Consider the following 22,878-nt stretch of genomic DNA (forward strand, 5'->3'; position numbering starts at 1 on the left):
GGATATTTGATGTTTATATACAGGTATTAAATCACATTGTACATTCTCTCCATGTCCCATATGCTGCTGTGATAATTTGATCGAATTAGTTGGTTGCAGGGGACACGCATGTTGAAGGATTTTAACATTATATAAGGCATACATTCGTGAATTTAAGTCTGTTATTGTAATGGATAAGACCTTGGAGATTCAATTTCATTGGGCCGGGAAAGGGACAGCAGCTGCACCGAAGAGGGGAACATATGGCCCTCTGATATCAGCTAACTCAGTGAAATCAGGTAAGTTAAACACTCTTGATGGAGGCCTTTATCATCTTCATATCATAACATATCTCTCTTAGCTTCATATTTTTCAATATTTGCATACATATAAAGTAGATGCCTGCCAACATCTTTGAGTAAGAATGAATGACGAGTGATTTCAGAAATTTAATCTTCACGCAAGTCTAAAAATAGTTTCATTATGCATATTGCTTGGACCATAATCTAGAGCTTTTGGTTCACATTGTGACAACTTATTTTGTGAATTTGAAGTGTTGGGTTGCTTTAGCATGTGAAAGGTTAAATTGATCTTGTGTAGAGTTTAACAGGTTTGTTGAACTTGTGTAGAGTTTAAACCTCCAAATGATGGACAAAATAAGACATTCATCGTGGTAGGAGCTGTAGTTTCGCTTTTGATCCTAGTTCTCATGATCTTGGGTGTTCTTTGGTGGAAAGGCTGGTTGTGTGACACAATATCAAGGGAAGAAGGTAGTTTATATCATCTTTCTTTTAGGTATCATAATTTTTACAGCTCAGCGTATTGACTATTGGCCTTGTACCTTGAACAGAACTAAGAGGATTAGATATGAAAACTAGAGTATTCACCTTACGACAAATCAAAGCGGCCACAAACAACTTCGATGCAGCAACAAAATTAGGGAAGGTGGTTTTGGATCTGTGTACAAGGTCACATACAAAACCACTAGGGCTTTATTTTTCAGTACTTTCCCCCTACCTTTCTAGTTTATCCCCAAAAAATACAGATAGGACTAAATTGATAACATACAAATATGAAAACTTCAGTTCCTGTTTCATTGCAGGGAATACTATTGGATGGTACCATAATTGCAGTTAAGCAGCTCTCTTCAAGATCAAAGCAAGGAAATCGTGAATTTGTGAATGAAATAGGAATGATTTCAGGTATACAACACCCAAATGTTGTTAGACTATATGGATGTTGTGCTGAAGGAAATCAATTATTGCTGGTGTATGAATACATGGAAAACAATAGTCTTGCGCATGTTTTGTTCGGTAAGCTTGAAAATGCTTTTTTTTTTCCGTTTGACATGTCCTTACCGCGAAACGAAAGGAATCAATTACTTGTTTTGTAATTTATGTTAACAAAAGGTACAGATGAAGTCCAACTGAGACTGGATTGGGCAACAAGGTTGAGGATTTGTGTTGGTATTGCAAAAGGACTGGCCTTCCTGCACGAGGATTCTCCTCTGAGAATTGTTCACAGAGACATCAAAGCTGCGAATGTGTTACTTGATAGGGATTTTAATCCTAAGATCTCTGACTTTGGTCTAGCCAAGCTTGATGAAGAGGAAAACACCCACATCAGCACCAGAGTTGCTGGAACTATGTGAGCTCTCTTCTTTTTTCCACTTTCAGTTCCATCTGAACAGTACTATAGTTCACAAATAACCTTAATTATGCAGAGGATACATGGCCCCGGAGTTTGCATTATGGGGCTATTTGACCTATCAGGCAGATGTTTACAGCTTTGGAGTGGTTGCATTGGAAATTGCTGCTGGGAAGAACAACATGAAATACCGACCAAATGAAAATTTTGTATGCCTTCTGGATTGCGTGAGAACAATCTCCTTTAATTTCCTTGCACCTGTAGACTGTAGTTGTGTTTCACATTGAGCTGCAATAGTCGAATTGCATCCATTTAATATGTTGTATTTTAGGCCCTTGTTCTGCAACAAAAAGGAAACCTTTTGGAGCTAGTGGATCCAAAACTTGGTACAAAGTTTGAGGATCATAAAAGTAGCTCTGTTATGCACTAATCCATCATCAGCATTTCGGCCTACAATGTCCGGAGTGGTGAGCATGCTCGAAGGCCGTACTGAGGTTCATTAAATTATCCTGGAATCAAGCTCTTAATTATGGTGATGACATGAGATTTAAGTCATTAACAGGGCTCGATCAGGTTATCCTCCAGACAAGTGAAACTCAGTCCTTCCTTCAATCGTCAAATTCTATATATATAGGATCATCTTCTACATCTTCCCATGAAAATAAAAATTTAAAGATTTGGAAATAAAAAATGAGAGAATTTTCTTAAGTGTGTAAAAAAATGTATATAGTTCCTGGTTAGAAGGGATTCTAATAAGTCATATTTTTTTTAATAAATAATATAGGGCGAATAAAGTAGTATCTATTTAAAGATTCTTAATCATTTGATAATGAATATTTGTACCTCTATATATATAGTGGTAAAACGTGAAACTTCAAGAAATAACAAAAAAAAAAAATTAACTATTAAGATCGTTTAGTTCGAATAAGTTATGTTTCTTAATTAAATTAATATATATTATCTCATTCGTTGCTAATTTTTTATTCGTTTGACGTCTAGAGTGGTCGCATGGGAGAGATGCCAATAAATAAATTTGTAGTTTAAGATTATACATTGCTTCACGCATCAATAAACTCTAGAAGGATTAAGTTTTTTTTTAAGATTTACACCTATTTCTCATTTAGTTCAATTAATTCATATAATAACTTCTAATATATATATATATTTATATATATATGTATGTATGTATGTATGTATATGTATGTATCACAGTGATAGAAATTATTTATTTAATCTGACTTAATCATCACAATTATTCATTTAATTATATTTGTAGTTAATTAAAAATGTAGGGTGGAGGCACATAATTTATATAATATAATACAGCCAGATTAAATGGATTTATGTCACATAAAGAATTAGTTCATTTTCATGACTATGAATACATTATCCTCCAGAATATTTATATAATTATCAAGCAGTAGGATTATTCGTTTTGCTTAATTAAATAACTTAATCAGCAGCGGTTTTAATGAGGAGCTTAATCAATCTTATCTTCTAATTATTCTTAATAATTAAGGAGAAAATCAAAATCAAAGAGAATGAGAAGAATACAAGGGTGAGAGTTGGTTTAGGACTAGAATGTCAAGAATATTGCAGAAAAGCCATAGTTGATGAAATCACCATTAATGAGTTCTTTTTTTTTTCATTGACTAATACTATCTTTATAATCATAGCTTGACCCTCCATTATAAAGTGGACATTTAATTGTTCTATTTGTTTGCCCTATCATATTTTTAACATAATTGCACAAGAGCTATCTAAACTATGACTTTCATTTTAATCGGTCCGTCAATTTTAAAATATTTTATATCGATCCCAAAATTATGAGTCCCATTTAAATTGGTTCCTAAACTTTAATGAAATTATATCAATCCTCATACTATCAGTAGCATTCCATTTTGATCTTTGTTTAATGAGTCATTAACTCTAACGGTTAAACAATTAATTTGTTTTTGGAGGTCTCAAGAACTGAACCCGAGCCTTTTTAAAAATTCAGAACCTTCAAAAATAAATTAATTTTTTTCAGGTCACTAGTTTAATTCTCAAGACTTAAAAAAACAAATTATTTTTTTTAGCCAGAAGAGTTAACGATATGTTAACGAAAGGACCAAAATGAAATGGTATTGTTAGTTTGATGACTTATATGAAATGTTTTAAATTTTAAGGAACAATTAGAATGAGGGACATGATTCGAGGACTATATAGAATATTTTAAAATTTTGAGATTAATTTAAAATACTAATAATAATTTGGTGACATCTTATGAAATTAACTCTATATCTTTAGTATTAAAAGATAGCATCAATCATAGTGATCGTACAATAAATTAGACATCAATATTTTACGTGAAAACTTTTTCAAGAAAAATCACGGGCGGAAGAAGAGAATTTTTACTTATGTCGAAAATAGATGAAATGCAAGAGGATTTCTAAAAATTGACTTAGCTTCTAATCAAAGTCTTCGGTATCTATTTATAGAGATAATTACTTGGTTACAAAGTAAAATTGTTTAGAGAAAATCTACTCAAAGTAGGTTTTCTATTATTAATCAACATAAAAGAAAATAAGTTTCTACTCAAATTAGCTTCTAATAATCTCTATATTGACACAAATTCTAAAAATACAAGGAGTTTGATATAAAATCATAAATTCGATGAAACTCCAAAACTCAACAAAAAGTTAATTCTTCAACTCGATAAATAAGTTCTTCACCTTGAGAACATATTATTCACTTCTTCCACGAAACCCCTTAAAGAGACATTCTTCAATAATGATTGCCAATGGAATCCAAACTATGCCCGAACTTAAATTTAGTGTTCACATCGATTTGGTCATCATAAGTGTCAACTTTGCTCACAATTGTATCATATGAACAATATCATGCACAACATGATCCTAATCATCAATGACTATCTTTTTTATATTAAGGTGGTGTTTGTTTTTGCAGAGGTAAAAGGTCTGCAGTCTGCGGACCACGTCTGCAGGCATCTGCAGCAGAAGATGTGGACCAAAAGTCTGCAGTCTGCAAGAAGACGTCTGCAAACTGCTAAAATGAACTGAAATATAAATAAACTGATTTTTTAAACTTAAAAGAGTTTTGCAATACTGAGATTTAAATAACATTAGTTTTACAATACTGAAATTTAAATAATCCATACAACTACAATAATAAATTATTTAAAATAAATCAATCCATATTTTAAAATAATTCATACTAATAAATTATTTAAAATAAATCAATCCATACAACTACAATAATAAATCAATCCATATTTTAAAATAAATAAATCAATACTAACAAATTATTTAAAATAAATCAATCCATATTTTAAAATAAATCAATTCATACTAATAAATTATTTAAAATAAATCAATCCATATTTTAAAATAAATCAATTCATACTAATAAATTATTTAAAATAAATCAATTCATACAACTACAATAATAAATCAATCCATATTTTAAAATAAATCAATCCATACTAATAAATTATTTAAAATAAATCAAACCATATTTTAAAATAATTCAATCCATACTAATAAATTATTTAAAATAAATCAATCTATACAACTACAATAATAAATCAATCCATATTTTAAAATAAATCAATCCATACTAATAAATTATTTAAAATAAATCAATCCATATTTTAAAATAAATCAATCCATACTAATAAATTATTTAAAATAATTTATTTTAAAATAAATCAATCCATATTTTATAATAATTTATTTTAAAATAAATTATTTTATAATAAATTATTTTAAAATAAATTATTTTATGATAAATTATTTTATAATAAAATATTTTATAATAAAATATTTTAAAATAAATAACCTTATTAAATTATTTAAAATTATTTTAATAAATAACTATATTTTATAATTGTTCTTGAAGAGGTTTGAAGATCTTTGAAGACATAAAACCATGTCTGAACCAAGAAGAGCTCGCGCATACGTTTGAAGAGCTTCTGTCTTCTAAAAAACAAACAGTCTGCGAAGCCTAATGTCTGCGCGTGGTCTGCGCGACGCAGACATAAGTAGTTTGAAGAGCTTGCACAGTGAAAACAAACACCACCTAAGTCATGCGATCAATTGGACTCTCTTTTTATTTTCAATTTTTTATGCTCACGAAATTGAATTATGTCCTACTTCCCAAAATTATTATACACGCAATTGTTTTGTTCAACACAAAATTTTTATTTGCTTGATTCAGTTAAGACATTTTCACCAATAACATTGTAATATGACGCAAATAAGGAAATAACAAATGCATTTGTCTAAAATTGTTGAAACACGTAGAACATAAAACTTGACAATCTTTTTTCTATATTTTTATCACAACGAGAGGATCTTACTAATTTTCATAGCTCCACCTTTACTATAACATTTGTACCGTTTTGAACCCAAATGACTAAACAAAATTAGACTTCTCAAATCTACCACAACTTAAATCTAGAGGTGTGATCCAACAAAAGAATTTATATTTCAAATATGTTATTATTTTGATCAAGATAAATAATTTGGACGCTCTGATACTAGTTTGTTTAAAGATAACAACCATAATGATAACAATAAAATAGACATCAAGATTTTTCATGAAAAGTCATTTCTGGAGAAACCACGTTTAGAAAAAGAAAATTTTTAGTAATATAAAAAATTGAAGAATACAAGAGAATTTACAAAATATACTTAGCTTCTAATCATAATCCCTATTATCTATTTTTATAAAGATAGTTACTTGGTTATAAAATAAATAAATACTCAAAGTAGGTTTTCTACTAGTAATCAACAAAGAAAAGTAATTTTCTTTTCTTCAATTAGACTAGATTTCATACTTCTCCCAATCAATTTGAATTAGATTGAATTCAGATCAAACTATAATATTTAGAAAGAAACATTTGTTAGGAAGAACAAATATAATTGTAAGTACAAAGAATAAATAAATAAAATCTACCTACAAATAATTATATAAAATTACTACCAACAAGAAGGTAGAAAGAACCACTGCACTTAAAGAAGAAAATGAATCAAAGATGTAACACATGGATCAAGCATAAAAATTCACATCCTAACCTCATCATCATACTAATCAAACAACGAACTCTGAATGATCCACAATAACAATGTCAATTAAACTAAGAGTAACTCAATATAACAAAATTACACTATAAATTATAGAAAAAAATAATCTCTTATTTATTAAGATCTTAGATAATGTGAATATTTAAATAAGATACTTCTTCGTTCTCATTTAAATTATCTTTTATTTGCTTTTTTTGGTCAATTTTTAAAAACTTTGACTCATTATTTAAAATTTATTATTGATAAAAATATAAAAAATATTTTAAAAACATTTAATCAAATAGTTTTGAAATATATATTTAATAAAATTTAATTTTTTGAATATTTAAAATAATCATAGTCAAAGTTTAAAAATTTTGACTTTTGAAAAACCGATAAGGAATATGTTTAGTGGGATAGATGTAGTGTCATTTTTTGGGCGTCTTGAGACTAATAGACTCCCGAATCTAATTTAGATTTTAGATTTAAATACAAATCTCTAAATTTGTCTCTCCAAAATCGTTTTTTTAAATAGATATTTAGAAATCTTTTGTAAATGATAATTTTATGCGTATTCGATAATTCTTCACCTAAAACGATTGATGATAATTTCATATTTCAAAACACAAAAAATAATTTAAACAAAAATATTTTCAAATCTAAAAATGGATTAGACAACAAACACTAATTATTTTTTTCTTTTAATCTTTATTTGATATGAAGAATGAAAATAAGAAATATAAAAAATTATGAACCAAATGGTTAAAATTCATTACCACCTCCTTATTTAAAATCTTAACCAATTGATTAACATATTTTATCCTTTTTTTCTCCTCATGAGAAAAAAAGAATATAACAATAAAAAGGAAGGCAAATCATTCCATCCTTGTCAATGAGATTTTCACATCTTATAAATATTTTAATAAATATTGTATATGATAACCTCTTAACTTCCGATTATAAAATACAAATATATATCGCTTTAATGCATATAATTAAAGAAGATCAAATAAGTTAAAATAAAAATAATTAAAAAGATGGATGGTCATGTAATTTGAAGCTGCATTTTCAATAAAATTTAGAATTTATTATATCACATTTGCCTGCACGTCCTTTGTAAGAAAGGGGAAAAAAATACTCAAAACCCAATCTATAAACGAGCCGCTCCTCCCCTCCTATTTTTTAGAGGACAGCCTCTCTGTTTCTTCTTCTTCTTCTTCTTCTTCTTCGACCAAACATCGTCTGCTTCATCAGTTTCTCTTCCGATCACCAATCATGGTCGCCGCTGGTAGTAGTTTCAACAAAGCCGGCAACTCTTTTTTCTCTGATCAACAAGAAGATAGAAACGACAACGTTTCATTGGAGGCCGGAGCTGAATCTCCTTCTTCTACCACTTTCAACGACATGAAACTGGCTTCTCCTAAAAAAGGGTATTTTTAACTGAAATTTCTATTAAGTTCGTTGTTTGCATATGTTTTTTTTTTTACGTAATGGGGTTTTGTCACAGTAGAAAATCCATACAGAAAAGAGTGGTGTCAGTGCCTATCAAGGATGTTGATGGTTCGCGACTAAAGGGGAAGCGTGCTCCACCGTCTGATTCTTGGGCTTGGCGAAAGTACGGCCAAAAACCTATCAAAGGCTCTCCTTATCCCAGGTTTGTCTGCGTCGAGGCGTAAGTTTTAAGTTTGGGATTTTTATGATGTTGAGCCGTTGATTAAGGCTTCTGTTTTGATCTCGCGGCGGCCGGCGAGCAGAGGTTACTACCGGTGCAGCAGCTCCAAGGGATGTCCTGCAAGAAAACAAGTCGAGAGGAACCGAGCGGATCCTACGATGTTAGTGATCACGTATTCCTACGAACACAATCACCCATGGCCAACTTCTAGAAACAACAGTGCCGTCGCGAAACAAGCTGCGGCTGCGGGGGAAGAGGAAGAGGAGACGCCAACCACGGCCACGAAAGTTGTGAAGCACGAGCCGTCTACTTTGCAGCCCGATACGGGAACGGAATCAGGGAGCGAAGAGAGGTTCGCTGATCTGACGGGGTATGAATTCGCTTGGTTCGGGGGGATGGAAACGACGTCGTTGAGGGTTTTTGAGAGCCCGATGTTCGCGGAAAGAGACACCGGGAAGGGTGACGTGGCGATGGTTTTGCCGATGAGGGAAGAGGACGAGTCGCTATTCGCCGATCTGGGCGAGTTGCCCGAGTGCTCGTTTGTGTTCAGACAGCAACGGAATATGGGACCACAAGTTGGGATCTGCTGACACGTGGCCGAATTAGGAAGTTAAAAGACCGGCGGAGTTCTCGTTAGTTTGAACGCCGTGCCGTTACCGTGTGGCACAAGTTACTACGAAACGGGAAAACAACAAAAGGAAAACGAAATTTTTATTTCTTTTTAACGTGTATGCTGTTGTGAGCTGCCGCCTATCAACATTTTCCGTCGGCTTTAAGGGACTTAATTGAATAGAATCGATTTTAACTTGACTCAATTGTTAATTTTGGCAATGTTGAAAATAGGATAATAGTTGCCTTTTTTTTCATGTACTTTTCTTCATCACAGCACATGTTCCACTTTCATACGTTGTGAAATAAGTAGAAAGTAAACTTTTTGTACGATTAATAGTCGATGTTGTATGCTTCTAGATTATGTTAAACTTCGATCTCACTGGCACATAAATTGAATGCATACATAAAATTCTTTTTGCAAATTGTCGTGTTCTGTATACGGTTAAATTGTTGAAAGTTTTATCGATAATTAGATGGTTTAGCACGAACCAAGTTATCTATATAGTTAAAGGAATGGTTGTTATATTTAGAAGTCTAAGGTTCAAGTACCAACAATCGTAAGGTATTTGAGCGTTCATTGTCAAATGGTTGAGAGTCTCTAGAACGGATACTACCACCTGTAATCACCCTGAATTAATAATAAATAATTAGATTTTTAGAATAATTAGGTTAAAAAGGTTGTCCATACAATAAATTTTTATAAAAAAATCTGATCATAAACAGTCCATCAATAAATTAAATTCAATGGTTAAATAAGAAAATGTGAAAATTCTTTATATTTTCAGATATAATTTTATTGAGTGTAAATATAATTTATAGGATTTTATTTTCGTTTAAATTTTATCAAATAGAATTGAGTTAAAAAGTCGAGAAATTAAAAAAATAAACTAAAATATAATGCTCGGATGATTTATTGTTTACAAGAAAATCATGATTATTCGAATTAAATTAAATTATATTTTTTAATTATTTATCCTCATCGCCTCAAACACTTGAGCATCAAAATTTAGTGATGATATAATATGATATTAGAGTGTCACACTATTAGGTGTGTTCATCCAGTTAATTCAGTCATCAATTGAATTAAATAATTATTAATCGAATTAATTAAAAATTTTAATTGTTAATCGAATTAAATATTTTTAAAAATATTTTAATTAAATTGAACTAAGTTCGATTAATTTCGTCTGTTAACCGAATTAATCAAAATTTATAAATAATATATAAATCATAGGTTAGGATCTATTTATACTGTGTAAAACTCTTTTAGTTTTATATCTTTTAGAACCTTTGGATTGAAGTAAATCAAAGGCTGAGATTAACTCATTGTTTCTTCCCAGTGAATACCTTTTTATTTTCTATTGTTAATTACAGCCTTTAATTTCTCTCATCAATGGTACTACAAAGATGTAAAACTAAAAGAATTTTACACAATGTAATTGGATCATACCCCCTATATATTATATATTATATGTTTAATATTTTTGATTTATTCGGTCAGTTAATTCGGTTAAAATTAAAGTTTAAACGCCCCTAAAACTAAATAATATATATATATATATATAATATATTAAATATTTAATACTTTCAGTTAATTAGCCGTTTTTAAATTGAATTAACCGATAACCAAAATTTAAAAAATTCATTAACCGTTAACGATCGAACCTAATATTAACCAACCGATTAATCGAAAATAGTTTGATTCAACCACGTAATTCGGTTGTAACCGAATTATGAACACCCCTACTCATTATCATTCTCTTGATACCATTTTAAAACAGGCCTAAAGATATAATTAAATATAAGTTCGAATATTTTTTTTTAGCTGACCCTATTCCCATATGTAATGGGGTGAGGGGGAGGTAAGGTAGTAGGCTGCCCCTAACGCCAGGTTGAGAGCAGCTTCCGTGGAAGACCTCTGGCAGTCAGAATTATGAATTGCCTACCGTGGGACTCGATCCCACGACCATAAGGTTAAGAGCCTTGCGCTCTACCAACTGAGCTGGACTGGCAATACATAAGTTCGAAGATTAATGTGGGAAAAATTCATGGACCAACATGGGAGAAAGATATAAGTTCAGAGGCCAAACATGTAATTAAGCTTAAAATAAAATATCGCTACCTAATCTTTGTATCTTAAGGTTCTCTCCCAGCTAATCAGCCAGTCCATCAAAGAATTGCAATATTATAATCCCTTGTAGTTGTATAAAGTAAACGAAACATGTATAATATGATTAGTAGTTGAGGAAGAGGATAGGAATTGAGGGACCCAAGCTGTTATTAAGCGATAAAAGTTTTAACTTCTTTTTGTAATGTTCAGTATAAAAATTAGTATAGTTAAGAAACTATTTTATGAATATATAATATAATTTTTCATACAAATATAAGTTGTTTTTATTGAAATTGAGAAAATATATAAAAGGGTTAACTACATGATTGATCACTTATATTTATCTTTGGTTCATTTTTCTCTGTTGATTTCAGAAAACCAAAATATATAGTTGATTTCGTGTTTATTAAACTAAGATATGGTCACCAAAAGTTAACTGCTATTAAATATTTTAGTATACTAATACATTTAGTCCTTATTATTTATATATTCTCTCAATTTAATCATACATTTAATAAATTAAAATAAATTTAATCCTCCAATCGAATTATGACACGTGTCATTGGTACCATATGTCGTGTCACGTGCACTATTCAGTTGAAGGACTAACTCTATTTTAATAAATTTTATTTTAATATAGGGTTAACTTTATTTTAATAAATTAAATATATTAAATTAAAATAAAATTAGTCCTCCAACCAAATGGTGACATGTGGTGTCATTCGATTGAAGGATTAAATTTATTTTAATGTATTAAAAGTAAGATTAAATTGAGAGAATGTGTAAATAACACTGACCAAATGTGTGATTATACCAAAATACCACGTCAGTTAATATGTTAACTGTTAACAACATAAAAATGAAAGTGAGCATATATTAATTAAATAAAAATAAAAGTTGAAATCAATGAGAAAAAGTAGACAAAACACAAACATAAGTGATCAATCATATAGTTAACCCTATTTAAAATTATAATGAAAGTATACAATGTAACGTAAACTAAATACATAATTAGAATATTTTCTATAAACATTGACATAAGGAATTAGTCACTTATGATTATACATGGATCATACAATGAAAATGTTAAAATAATATACAAAAAAACTCGAATAAAATATAGATATGAGCATATCTGATTGCATAGCAAACGAGCCACCACGAATATCAAACTACTGAAAGATCACCGATAATTACAAATTAGAATTGAGCATAGTGAGAAAACTATCTCCGAATGCAAACCACGTATCCAATGTTAATTTGATAATCCAAAACAGAGAATATTAGCCTGATAACAAATGAGTATCATCTTGATTAATCGAGACAATGTCAAATCTAACCATGAGAAATAAAACAAAGATAACGGCCGAACCAACTAATAAAGAAGATTGAAATCATGCTAAAAAAATAGAGAAAACTTACCATAAAGATAAAGGAAAACATGTCATAAAGATAAAGTTATTAAAAATTTAAAATAAGAAAAAATAAAAAAGATATGACACTCCATAAAAGATAGAGAAGAAAATAATAAATACGATGGTTGGTGACTAGCACTAATGTTAATGTCATTGTCGGCCAACAAAGATGAGAAAAATGATAAATTATACGAATAGTCTCCTTTGTTTTCGGTCTAACCGACTTTGATTACCGATTAAAAAATTAAGTTTGTTTTTTCCTTTACGTTATCAATCCATGCTTGCTGCCATTTGCTTGCTGCCATGTAAGTCAGCAGATTGTTGCTATCTGTTTACGGCCATGTAAGTCTTTTTCGAATGACTGGTAAAACATGTAATGGGTCAACTAATTTGGCAAATTAACAGTACCATGATTTCCATCTTTATATAAAAATGTCCACTCATCGATTCAATTCCAGAAAGCATTCAAGTTTAAATTTTTTTCATCAGTTTCAAAGTATGGGGTTTACAGGTTCTACAAGACTAGTGCTGACGATAATGGTAGAAAGCTTGTGGGGAATGAGCATGGCTAACAAGGACCACGGCTCTGGGTTTAACCACACTAACTGGGACTAGGGTCCTTATCATCCCCTAACCAAACTGAAGGACCCAACATCATCAATGTTGATGGATTAGAAATTGACACTTCGACTCCAAGTACACCGAATGAGCATTCCAAAACAGACCATTATACTTCGATGATACTTTAGGTGAGTTCATTAAACATGGATTTTTTTTCTCTCTTCCAAGAGGAGTGCTATAAATTTAGCTTCATATACTTGTTCTTGAAATATGGTTTGTAGTTTTTAAATACGACCCACTGAGCAACACCGCGTTTCCTCACAGTGTTCATTTTCTACCAAACCTATGGAGACTCCTAACGTGTGACCCAAGATGATTGTGAAAACGACGCAAGGCCGCGGTGACTTCCTTTTTAAGTTGAATAAGTGGTGACCATATTACTTTGCATGTTGTGAGCGTAATGATTTTCATTACAAGGCTGGACGTATGAAGTTTATGGTGATGCCATTTTTTTTATCGCACATTGGTGTATGTAGATTGAGAGCAGCGAATATAAGAATCATTGTTGCTTTATAAAGGGCTTTAGTGAGTAAGATGATTGTAGGAAAGTTATGATTTATATATTTTTTCATTAGATATTACAAATTGAGGTTTCAAATAAACAAAATGTATCGAAATAGGCTCTTTTCTATAAGAAAGTCCTACTGCTTGTCTGGGATGAGGTTTTCTTATAAGTGTCATAGACATTGGATGCTAATATTTTTGTACATTCCAATTTCTTCCCATTTGTTCATGTCTTCTTCTATGTTTATAGAGGAATTAGTATATTGTCGTTATTTTAGCTGCGTTAGATTGATTGTTACTTGGTCAAGCTATCTAAAATATATGACGCAAAAATATGACGATATTATGATTCGATTAGTTGGGCAAGCAATTTTCGCCTTAATAACTGCATTTATATTGTTGAAGATGAAGACTTTTAGTGCATTCCTTCATGCCTTGTGTCTCCTGCCCTTAGTGTGTTAGAGTTTGATTCGAATTCAAAGTAACACAAATTAATTAATATTTGAATTTGGGAAAATAAGAATCCTAATTTGATAAAAAGTAGAAAAATTTATAAAAATAAATTTATATTTTATTTAGTTTTCCTTTGTAATCAAGTATTTATACATATAAATAAATACTAAGCGTAAAGGGTTAGATATCATGTTTTTCTTTCTCGAATATCCTCTTGTATATTTCTTCCTTTATATTAGTGAAATTATTTTCCTCTATTCATGTGTTTCCCTTTTTGTTTTCCACATAATCTTGGTGTTCTTTGTTTTCGATCGTATTTATTTGTTTGCAAATAATCGTTCTGATACTATAACAAAATAGTATCCGAGCTATGGTTCGGGCTGTAGAATTTGAAAGGAACTTGTTGCGGATTTCGTTAGCGGTTTTGAAGATATTTCCCTTTTCGGTTTTCCATGTAAATCTTTGTGTTCTTTGTTTTTCTTTGTCGGTCATGTTTATAATTTGTTTCCTAATAATCATTTTGATATTATAACAAATTGGTATTAGAGTTTTGGGTTCAATATTATGACAACAATGAAATTTTATATTCCGTTGTTAGATCGAAACACCAGGTTCTCGCTATGGCAGGTGAAGATTCGGGATGTTCTTGCATAGGTAGATCTCGACGATGCAATAGAAATATTTGATGAGAAGTTGGCAACACAATAGACAAATGAGGAAAAATGTAAAGATCATAAAGTCCTTTCTTAGATTTGTTTCCACTTATCAAATCAAATTTTGCAGGATGTGTTGAAAGAAAAAACGATTGCTTCTTTGTGGACGAAATTAGAGCAACTATGCATGTAGAAATCGATCGCTCGAGTTGGTCGAAGATTCGTCTCTTGAAGAGCACCTAGTCGCATTCTAGGAAACTGCCTTTAATCTAGAGACTTTAGAAGTGAAATATGGCCAAGAAGACTTAGGATTGATCTGCTTATGTTCGTTGCATCCTTCCTACTCATCTTTTAAAGACAATCTTGTATAGTCACGAAACATTCACTCTTGAAGAAGTGTACAATGGCCTACACTCGTTTAATAAGATGAAGCATCTTGTTTCTGGTTCTGAGTCCCTAACAGAGGGTCTCGTTGTGCATGGATCGACTACCTCAAACCATGAAAGCAAATGCGAGCATTCTTCTAGTAATATAGGAAGGGACATATCAAAATATTCCAACCGAGGTAAAACTTTTCTCTTTTGTAAAAATAAAGGTCATGTTAAATCGAAGTGTTACATGTTACATAATATAATTAAAAGAAAAGATGAAGAGAAAAACTCTAAAAAAATCTAGTGATGTCGGTGTAGCGGAGGAGTGTGATGACAAAGAATTCCTAGTTGCGGATGACGAAAACACTATAACAAGTGATGAGAGGATACTTAGACTCTGGTAGCCGTTTTCATATGAGTCCCAATCATGACTGATTTGTGACAGATAAAGTTGTATCTACAAGTGATGTATTTTTTAGGAAATAATATCCCTTTTAAAGTCACAGATATTGACACAATCAATATTAAGATGTTCAATGGGATTGTTGGAATACTGGGTAATGTTAGATATGTTCCATATTTGAGCAGAAATCTAATTTTGTTAGGTACCCTAGATTCAAAGGGGTACAAATTCTCCATTGAAGGTAGGACTATAAAAATTTGCAAGGGCTCTCTTGTTGTAATGAAAGGGAAGAAAAAGACTATAAAATTTCATGTTATACAGGGTTCAACGGTTTTAGATAATGTATCTGATTGTTCCTCCTCCATGTAAAATAACGTCGTTACTGGTAAAAATGTAATGACTAAATTAAGAAAACGAAATTTTTGTTGTTGAATAAGATAACTGTGGGCAGAACGATTATGTGAAGCAGAAAAAGTTTAATTTCGTGGGCATAATTAATTTGAAGATAGAATTATCATTAATGATCAGGATCATGCTATGCATGATATTGCTCATAGTAATACATTTGTGAGCAAAGTTGGCACTTATGATAACCATGCCTATGTTAAGACTAAATCCAAGCTTAGAAAAAGCTTGGATTCGGTCGATGTTCATTATTGAAGATTACCCCTTAGAGGGGTGTTGTGGAAGAGGTGGAGAACTTATTCGTTGAAGTGTAGATTTTTTTTTGAGTTTGGATGCCACATCAAATTTGGGTCAAATAAGAAGAGTTACGACTCAAATACAAGAATGTTCTCTATGTAGTACGTGCCAACTAATAATATCTAAGACGTACTCTGATCCGAAAGATCCAAGTTGAGGGTCACAACTAGAGATAACTCATTGATCTGATTTCCCCTAAAGAACCTACGGACGAAAACACATTCCGAACTCTGAGCTCACAAGCTCAGTGTTATACAAATAAATATAACATACTATATGTATTCATCAAATGATCATGCAAACATGTATAAGCATGAACATGTAATCAATCCAACACACAAAAGTAGGCGTCATAGTGTAGTCGGAGGGTCACATTGCATCTCAGTACTTACACCCCTTTAACCTACTTAAGGTACCCTAGATAAGACTCGGGTCACACAGCATCAGAATCTTCATCTAGAAGGGCCCTCATTTCCTACCACCTAGGATGAATCCGAGATCACATAGCATCAAAGCCTATATATTGTTAGTCTACTCCTCAGAGTAATTGGGATACCTCTGAGGTCACTTAGCATCAGAGCCTACGTCCAACTAGCGTTAAAGTGCACATGCACTGACTTAATATATCCGTATGTCTAACCACACAAGACGGTCATCATAAATCTAAAGAAGTTCAGGTGTCCTCACCGTTTCTTGAACGTCACACAAGGGCTAGTTTTATGCCATCTTAATTATGTCATTCTCAAATATTACTAGTTGTTCTCACTTTTAGTCTTATTGGAGAAGAGTTTCAATGCCTCTAAATCCCCGAGCCCAAACACTTAACCTTCAACCAAGTTTCTTACCCAACCTAAAGACGAGGGTATCGATGATGACCTTCCAGTGTTGATACTGACCTTAGAGGGTATGAGTACTACCCTGAGTACCTATACCAAAAATGACTTTGATGTTCTGAAAAATCCCTTGATATCGATACTCTTACCTAGAGTATCGATACTCTAACATATGGGTATCGATACTACCTCGAGTATCGATACCAAAAATGGTTTCGATGTTTTAGAAAATACCTCAATATCGATACTCTTCATGGGAGTATCGATACTCCATTCCTAGTATCGATACTCCCATGGGTATCGATACCAAAAATGGCTACTGAAATTTGAGTTATTGTACTAGTATCGATACCAAGCCTAGGGTATTGATACCCATAGCGGAGCATCGATACCACATAAACGGGTATTGATACTCCCTACTTAAATCTCCTTTTATTTTAGGCTAATTGAAGGGAGGTATCGGTATTGTTCATACAATAGCGATACTCGAGCCTAGAAACACCTTGTTTCCCACGAAAATATAACCCCTAACTCAACCATTCATCACTTAAAGATTATTAAATGTTATGTGGAGTTCATAGGACTTTTAGAGGATCATAATAGGTCATTTAGCATGTTTTATTTACCTAAAAAAGTATAAAGTCAACATCAAACGAAATTTACATATCATGCTCATTAAACTTATACAAGCAAACAAACACAAAAAATGACCTACACATGGCATAGAAGAGTTATAGGTTACCTCACTCCTAGGCTTCCAAAGAACACCTTGAGCTCATCCAAGAACAAGTTTCTCCTTGCCCTTGTCCTTGGAGCTTTCCCCCACCTCTTTCACTAATCACAAGCAATGAAATGAGTTACTAACTCATCTAAGGACTAAAGAAGATTAGAAACATGACTTCTACCCTCTAAAAAGAACTTAGGGCACTAAAAACTCTAAAACCCAAAACTCATCTTAAACCCTCATTTATGGTTTTCATGGCTAAAGCTTGAAAAAGAACATTTGGATGAAAGCTTGGAGGAGCAGGATTCCATTTCTTACCTTAGATTTCTTAGACAATAGATGAAACTCACTAAGTTCTCACATTTTCTTCTCTTGAAATGCCAAGAAAGGGAGATAAAGTTTGAATGTTGTGAGGAAGAAGACAATGATGAAGGAAAAAAAGGAATGAGAGTCCTCTGCATGTATGACCTCATTTTAATAAAAGGATTTGAGCCTTTAAAACAATAAAAGGGTTAGTTGCCCTCCTAGTCCTTCTACTTTCATGCTCAAATCAAATATATCTTTTTTAAAGCCTTAATAGGTGCAAGCCCAACTAGAACAAATCAACCTTAGCTCAACACATCTATAAGGTCTCTTGGCCTACTTTAAACTCACTCGGGTTTATCCAAAACTACTGACTAAAAAATCGGGGGTTATAATTTCAAACACAAGATTTTGTATCTTCAAATCCCAAAAAACACAAAATCCCATATAATCTCTTTAGAGATATACATGAACCACCGAGCAACACCCCAGTGCTTTACTAAAATTCATCAACCAACCATTATCACTATCACGAACTACACTGTCACAAGTAGTTAATCCTGTCTCCGATCGCCTATTCTCAGCCAGTTGGCAGGGTTGCCATAGACAAAATTGTTAGCTCCGTAATGTCAGAGCAGATTGAGTCATACTACGAACTGCAACCACTTGTACTACTTCGCGAAGCGTTCTTCATCTCTGCTTAAGTACACTATCAACCCCCATAAATTTGGAATCGAAAATAAAGCTATTCTGACGAGTCCACAAGTTCCAGATAAGTGTACCGAACAAAATTTCTCAGTCCAACTCATTTTTAAGGAAATAACTAGGATTTTGCATATTGGTCCTCACCCAACTACAGAGGTCTATAGTGAGGAATTCATTCAAACGCTCTGGCTTGACACCGCCATCCATGTAGAATAGGCGACCATACATTCTTGAAAGATATACGAGATAGACTCCACTGTAGCCCCATGACAGAAACCTGTGGTATTGTTGGAGATATGTCGTTAGACCTGCTCCTAATTTGTATGTCGTCAATATTTCATACATAAACCTTATTTTTTATCATTTTAAAAATAAAAATTAGTTAAATATATTACATTTTTTGAATTAAGAAAAGGGTAAAGTATAGTAATGGTCACTAAACTTTTCTAAAGCTTTCATTTAGGTCCTTCAACTTTTAAAACTTGCAATACAGTCCTCTAACATTTAGTCCGTTTGCAATATGGTCCACGACCGTTACACTGCCGTTAGTACATTTGCAATATTGTCACTGAACTTTTCTGGCACTTGCATTTAGGTCCCCCAACTTTTAAAACTTGTAACACAATCCTCAATTTCATTCTAAACCCAAATTTCAAAATAATTCAATTATATTTTAAACCCTAAATTTTAAAATACTTTAATTTAGGGTTTAGAATATAATTAAAGTATTTTGGAATTTGGGGTTTAGAATGTAATTGAAGTGTTTTGGAATTTTGAACATGAATTTTCTATTTAACAGTGTTTAGTTCAATATAAATTTCAGGTTTGTTACATGCACATCTAGCAGTTGCTGCACTTTGAACATGAAAAGTGCAACTATCACGTTTATTGCATAAACCGTTGAAGTAAAAGTAACAAGGCCAATTTGTCTTGTTCGTAGCTGCAACGCTTTGGTATGACAATCTAATAGGTTTGGATGGAACTTGAGCATGCACATCCAACAACTGTGAAAATAGTAAAGAGTTTTAGTTCATAGGACTACAACATACAACCAAACAATAACTAAAATAAACCAAGAATATCAATTAATAATTCATTCAAAAGGATGACTTAATAAATAAAGGGAAATATATTCAGTCATAGTAACTCCAAAAGCTAAGGCATCAAATGAGTTGTTTAAGATAGACATTAGATGCCAAATACAACATTACCAGTTGAATGGACTACCCTTTTAACATATAATTACTTCTAATGCTCCATATTTAATGTTCCTCAATAGCCAAACATGAACATCCAATTCGTTCACGACATATCCGTCCCATAATCAACATGAACTTATTAAAAAGAATACGAGCTCAGAGGACGTAAAAAATCACAGGTCGGATCAATACAATTCCCAGTAAACTAGTACCAGCAGTCTCTCGGATTGAGCCTAGCGATTTCACTATGTCGATACTCACAACCAATTCTCTGATTTAAAGAAAAACCAAACAAGAAGATCAAAAAAATATAGCCTAAGACCTCTTTCACTTCTATTATGATGGACTGAATGTCTTTCATAAGGAGTACTAAAAGTTTTAAGCAAGAAGAATGAAAGAAAATTAGATGGTTTGGTTCAAAACTAAGACTAAATATCTAGATCCTTGACATGCAGTTCCATAAACATAAAAATTTCAACAACAAAAACACACAATGCGAGCTGAAAATGGGAAAGTGCGAAAGAGGAAAAGCTTATTGTTGAGTTAATCGATCGACGGAATCGGCTAAGAGGGGGTGAATTGGTAATTAAAATTTTGGTGGAAGCTTTTGCAGACAATTGAAAGTAATTGCACAACGATTTAGAGTGGTTCGACTTTCTCAATCAAAGTCTACGTCCACTACCTTAGCTATCCACACTAAGGATTTTCCAACAAATTCACTAATTTGTTCTTTCTTTTGAGGCCAAAGAGATAACCTTACAACTCTCTCAAGAATATACCACAATTCTTGAGAACACTCTTTCTCAAAGAGAATATTACAAATTTGTAAACTTACAAGGAAATCCTCACAAGGTAGATTGTTTACACAATTCTAGAACAAATAAAAGAACACTCAAAAATGAATACAATTGAGTACAAGTAGTGTTCTTGAAAAAAAAAATGAATATTAAATGAAAAATAGGCTTGAAATGCTTAAACTTGAGGTTTGATGCTTTCTCTTTGATTCTCTCTTGATTATTGTTGATTGTTGTTTCTTGTTTTTGATCAATGGCTTCTAAGCTTGTTTAAATACACCTTCAAATGATTCTGAACGTTGGGGATGCTTAGTGGAGTCAATAGAGTCGTTTAAGTGTGAAAATAATTAATAAATTCAGTTGGGAGCATCAGTGCATCGATGCATACCCATGGTGCATCGGTGCATCAGTGTAAAATTCAAATATTTTGACCGTTGGACCCTTAGTGCATCGGTGCACTAAGAGTGCATCGATGCATCAAGTACATTCGATGTTTCAAAATAGCCAGAGTGCATCGATGCGTCAAATGCATTCGATGTTTTCATAAAATCCTCAGTGCATCGGTGCATGGTATATGCATCGATACCATGCACTGATGCATGAAATGCATTTGATGTTCAATTTAATTCATGGTGCATCTATGCATGGATTGGTGCATCGGTGCATCACTTTGATAAATTGATTTTAGGCTTGATTTTGGTTCAAAATACTTTATGAAAATTGTTTCAAAAATAGTTTAAGTATAAAACACAATTTTACACATTTAGTAAGGTTTGAATTTGAACTTGAAAGACTTGGAGTAATAATTTGATATTCGATTAATTAAATCGAATATACTTAGAAAATCTTTTGTAAATTCTTAAAATTTATTTAAACTTAATTTGTTATATCGAAACACAAAAATGTTTTCAACAATCTCCCCCTTTTTGATATAACAAAACATTTTTGTTATTTTAAGATTTTCTAAAAATTTGAAATCAATTTTGAAAAATTACTCCCCCTTACTATAACACTTCTCCCTTTTAACACTTAATATTTCTCCCCATTTTTGTTAAATCAAAAAGATTTAATAACCGATTTAAACAAGGTTTTGAAAAAAACATAGCCAATTGATTAAATATATATATATATAACTTAAGCTGCTAATATCACAATCAAAAGAGAGATTAGCCATTAGTTTCATAAACAATATTCATAATTAAATGTGAAATAGCATAATTGGTCAAAATGAACTAATATGATGCAAAAATTAATAATCATTAAGATCAAAATAATAAAGATAAAATCAAACCAAATATATATATATAATAAGTTCAAAATCCATAAAGCATCCAACTCCTAACAAATTCAAACATTTATCAATCCAAAACAAACAATCCAGAAATATAAAAAATTAATCCAAGTTTGAAAATCCAAGAAAACATAACAAGGAAACAAATTCACTCCATAGGAGGATCGGGAGGAGGAGGATAATGAGCTTGAACTTCAAGAGTGAGAGCGTCCATACGTTCACACATCTCCCACTGAAACTAAGTAATCTGAGACTCCATGGAGGCAAACCTCAGATCAAACGACTCCAAGAAGGATCGAAAATATGGTGGCATTTGATCTTCTTGCCGTGCCGGTTCCGGTGCAGGCTCATCGTCTGGAACGTGATCGTCGATATCTTGCATAAGTTATTGAAACTCAGGATCATCGTCAGTAGTCGGTGCTGGAGGAGGAGGAGGAGCACGAAAAGAGCTAAGAGCAGCTCGTGAAGAGCTAGCTCCCGGGGTTTGCTTACCGGGTCGAAATACCCAAAGACCGGTTTCCTCGTCTTGTTTCCAATCCGCTTTCTTCAAGGAAGTAAGATTGATTTGGTTTTGGAGTGGGATAGGATTGTCGAGAGAGACATCTAGACCAAGTTTGATAAAGAGGTTACTAAGAAGACATCCATAAACTAATGTTTCGATATGTTTTGAAGGAACAATGTTTATGACATCAACTAGTTGACTGAAGATAATGTGGGGTAGATTGATTTTGATCTTATTCTTGAGATAGTGCATCCACCACAAATCCCTAATACGAATAGTGGAGTACCTACCTCCGGATGGTCTAAACCACCAAGAGATC

General features: G+C 32.2%; 1 protein-coding gene and 1 pseudogene across 2 annotated transcripts; both read left to right on the plus strand.

Moving 5' to 3' along the window:
- Positions 1–9: 9 nt before the first annotated feature.
- LOC120217328 lies at positions 10–2,056 on the plus strand (annotated as a pseudogene).
- A 5,794-nt stretch (positions 2,057–7,850) lies between these two features.
- LOC120217973 (probable WRKY transcription factor 65) lies at positions 7,851–9,174 on the plus strand. 2 transcript variants are annotated; one of them, XM_039215003.1, is made up of 3 exons: positions 7,851–8,122; positions 8,203–8,346; positions 8,447–9,174. In XM_039215003.1, exons 1-3 carry the CDS (start codon positions 7,968–7,970, stop codon positions 8,952–8,954), a joined length of 807 nt encoding a protein of 268 aa, XP_039070934.1. In that variant the 5' UTR covers positions 7,851–7,967; the 3' UTR covers positions 8,955–9,174. The 2 variants fall into 2 exon arrangements, with proteins under 2 accessions (XP_039070934.1, XP_039070931.1); XM_039215000.1 differs by having other exon boundaries at positions 7,854–8,122; positions 8,200–8,346.
- Positions 9,175–22,878: the final 13,704 nt, after the last annotated feature.

Source organism: Hibiscus syriacus, unplaced genomic scaffold, assembly GCF_006381635.1.
Source record: "Hibiscus syriacus cultivar Baekdansim isolate YM2019G1 unplaced genomic scaffold, ASM638163v2 tig00000773_pilon, whole genome shotgun sequence".
NCBI lineage: Eukaryota > Viridiplantae > Streptophyta > Magnoliopsida > Malvales > Malvaceae > Hibiscus > Hibiscus syriacus.

Bases quoted from the DNA above. Each gene is read 5' to 3' on its own strand.
- LOC120217973 (XM_039215000.1), top strand. From the start codon at position 7,968: ATGGTCGCCGCTGGTAGTAGTTTCAACAAAGCCGGCAACTCTTTTTTC. The intron at 8,123-8,199 runs GTATTTTTAACT...GTTTTGTCACAG, and splicing joins CTGGCTTCTCCTAAAAAAGG to TAGAAAATCCATACAGAAAA. The intron at 8,347-8,446 runs GTTTGTCTGCGT...GCCGGCGAGCAG, and splicing joins AAAGGCTCTCCTTATCCCAG to AGGTTACTACCGGTGCAGCA.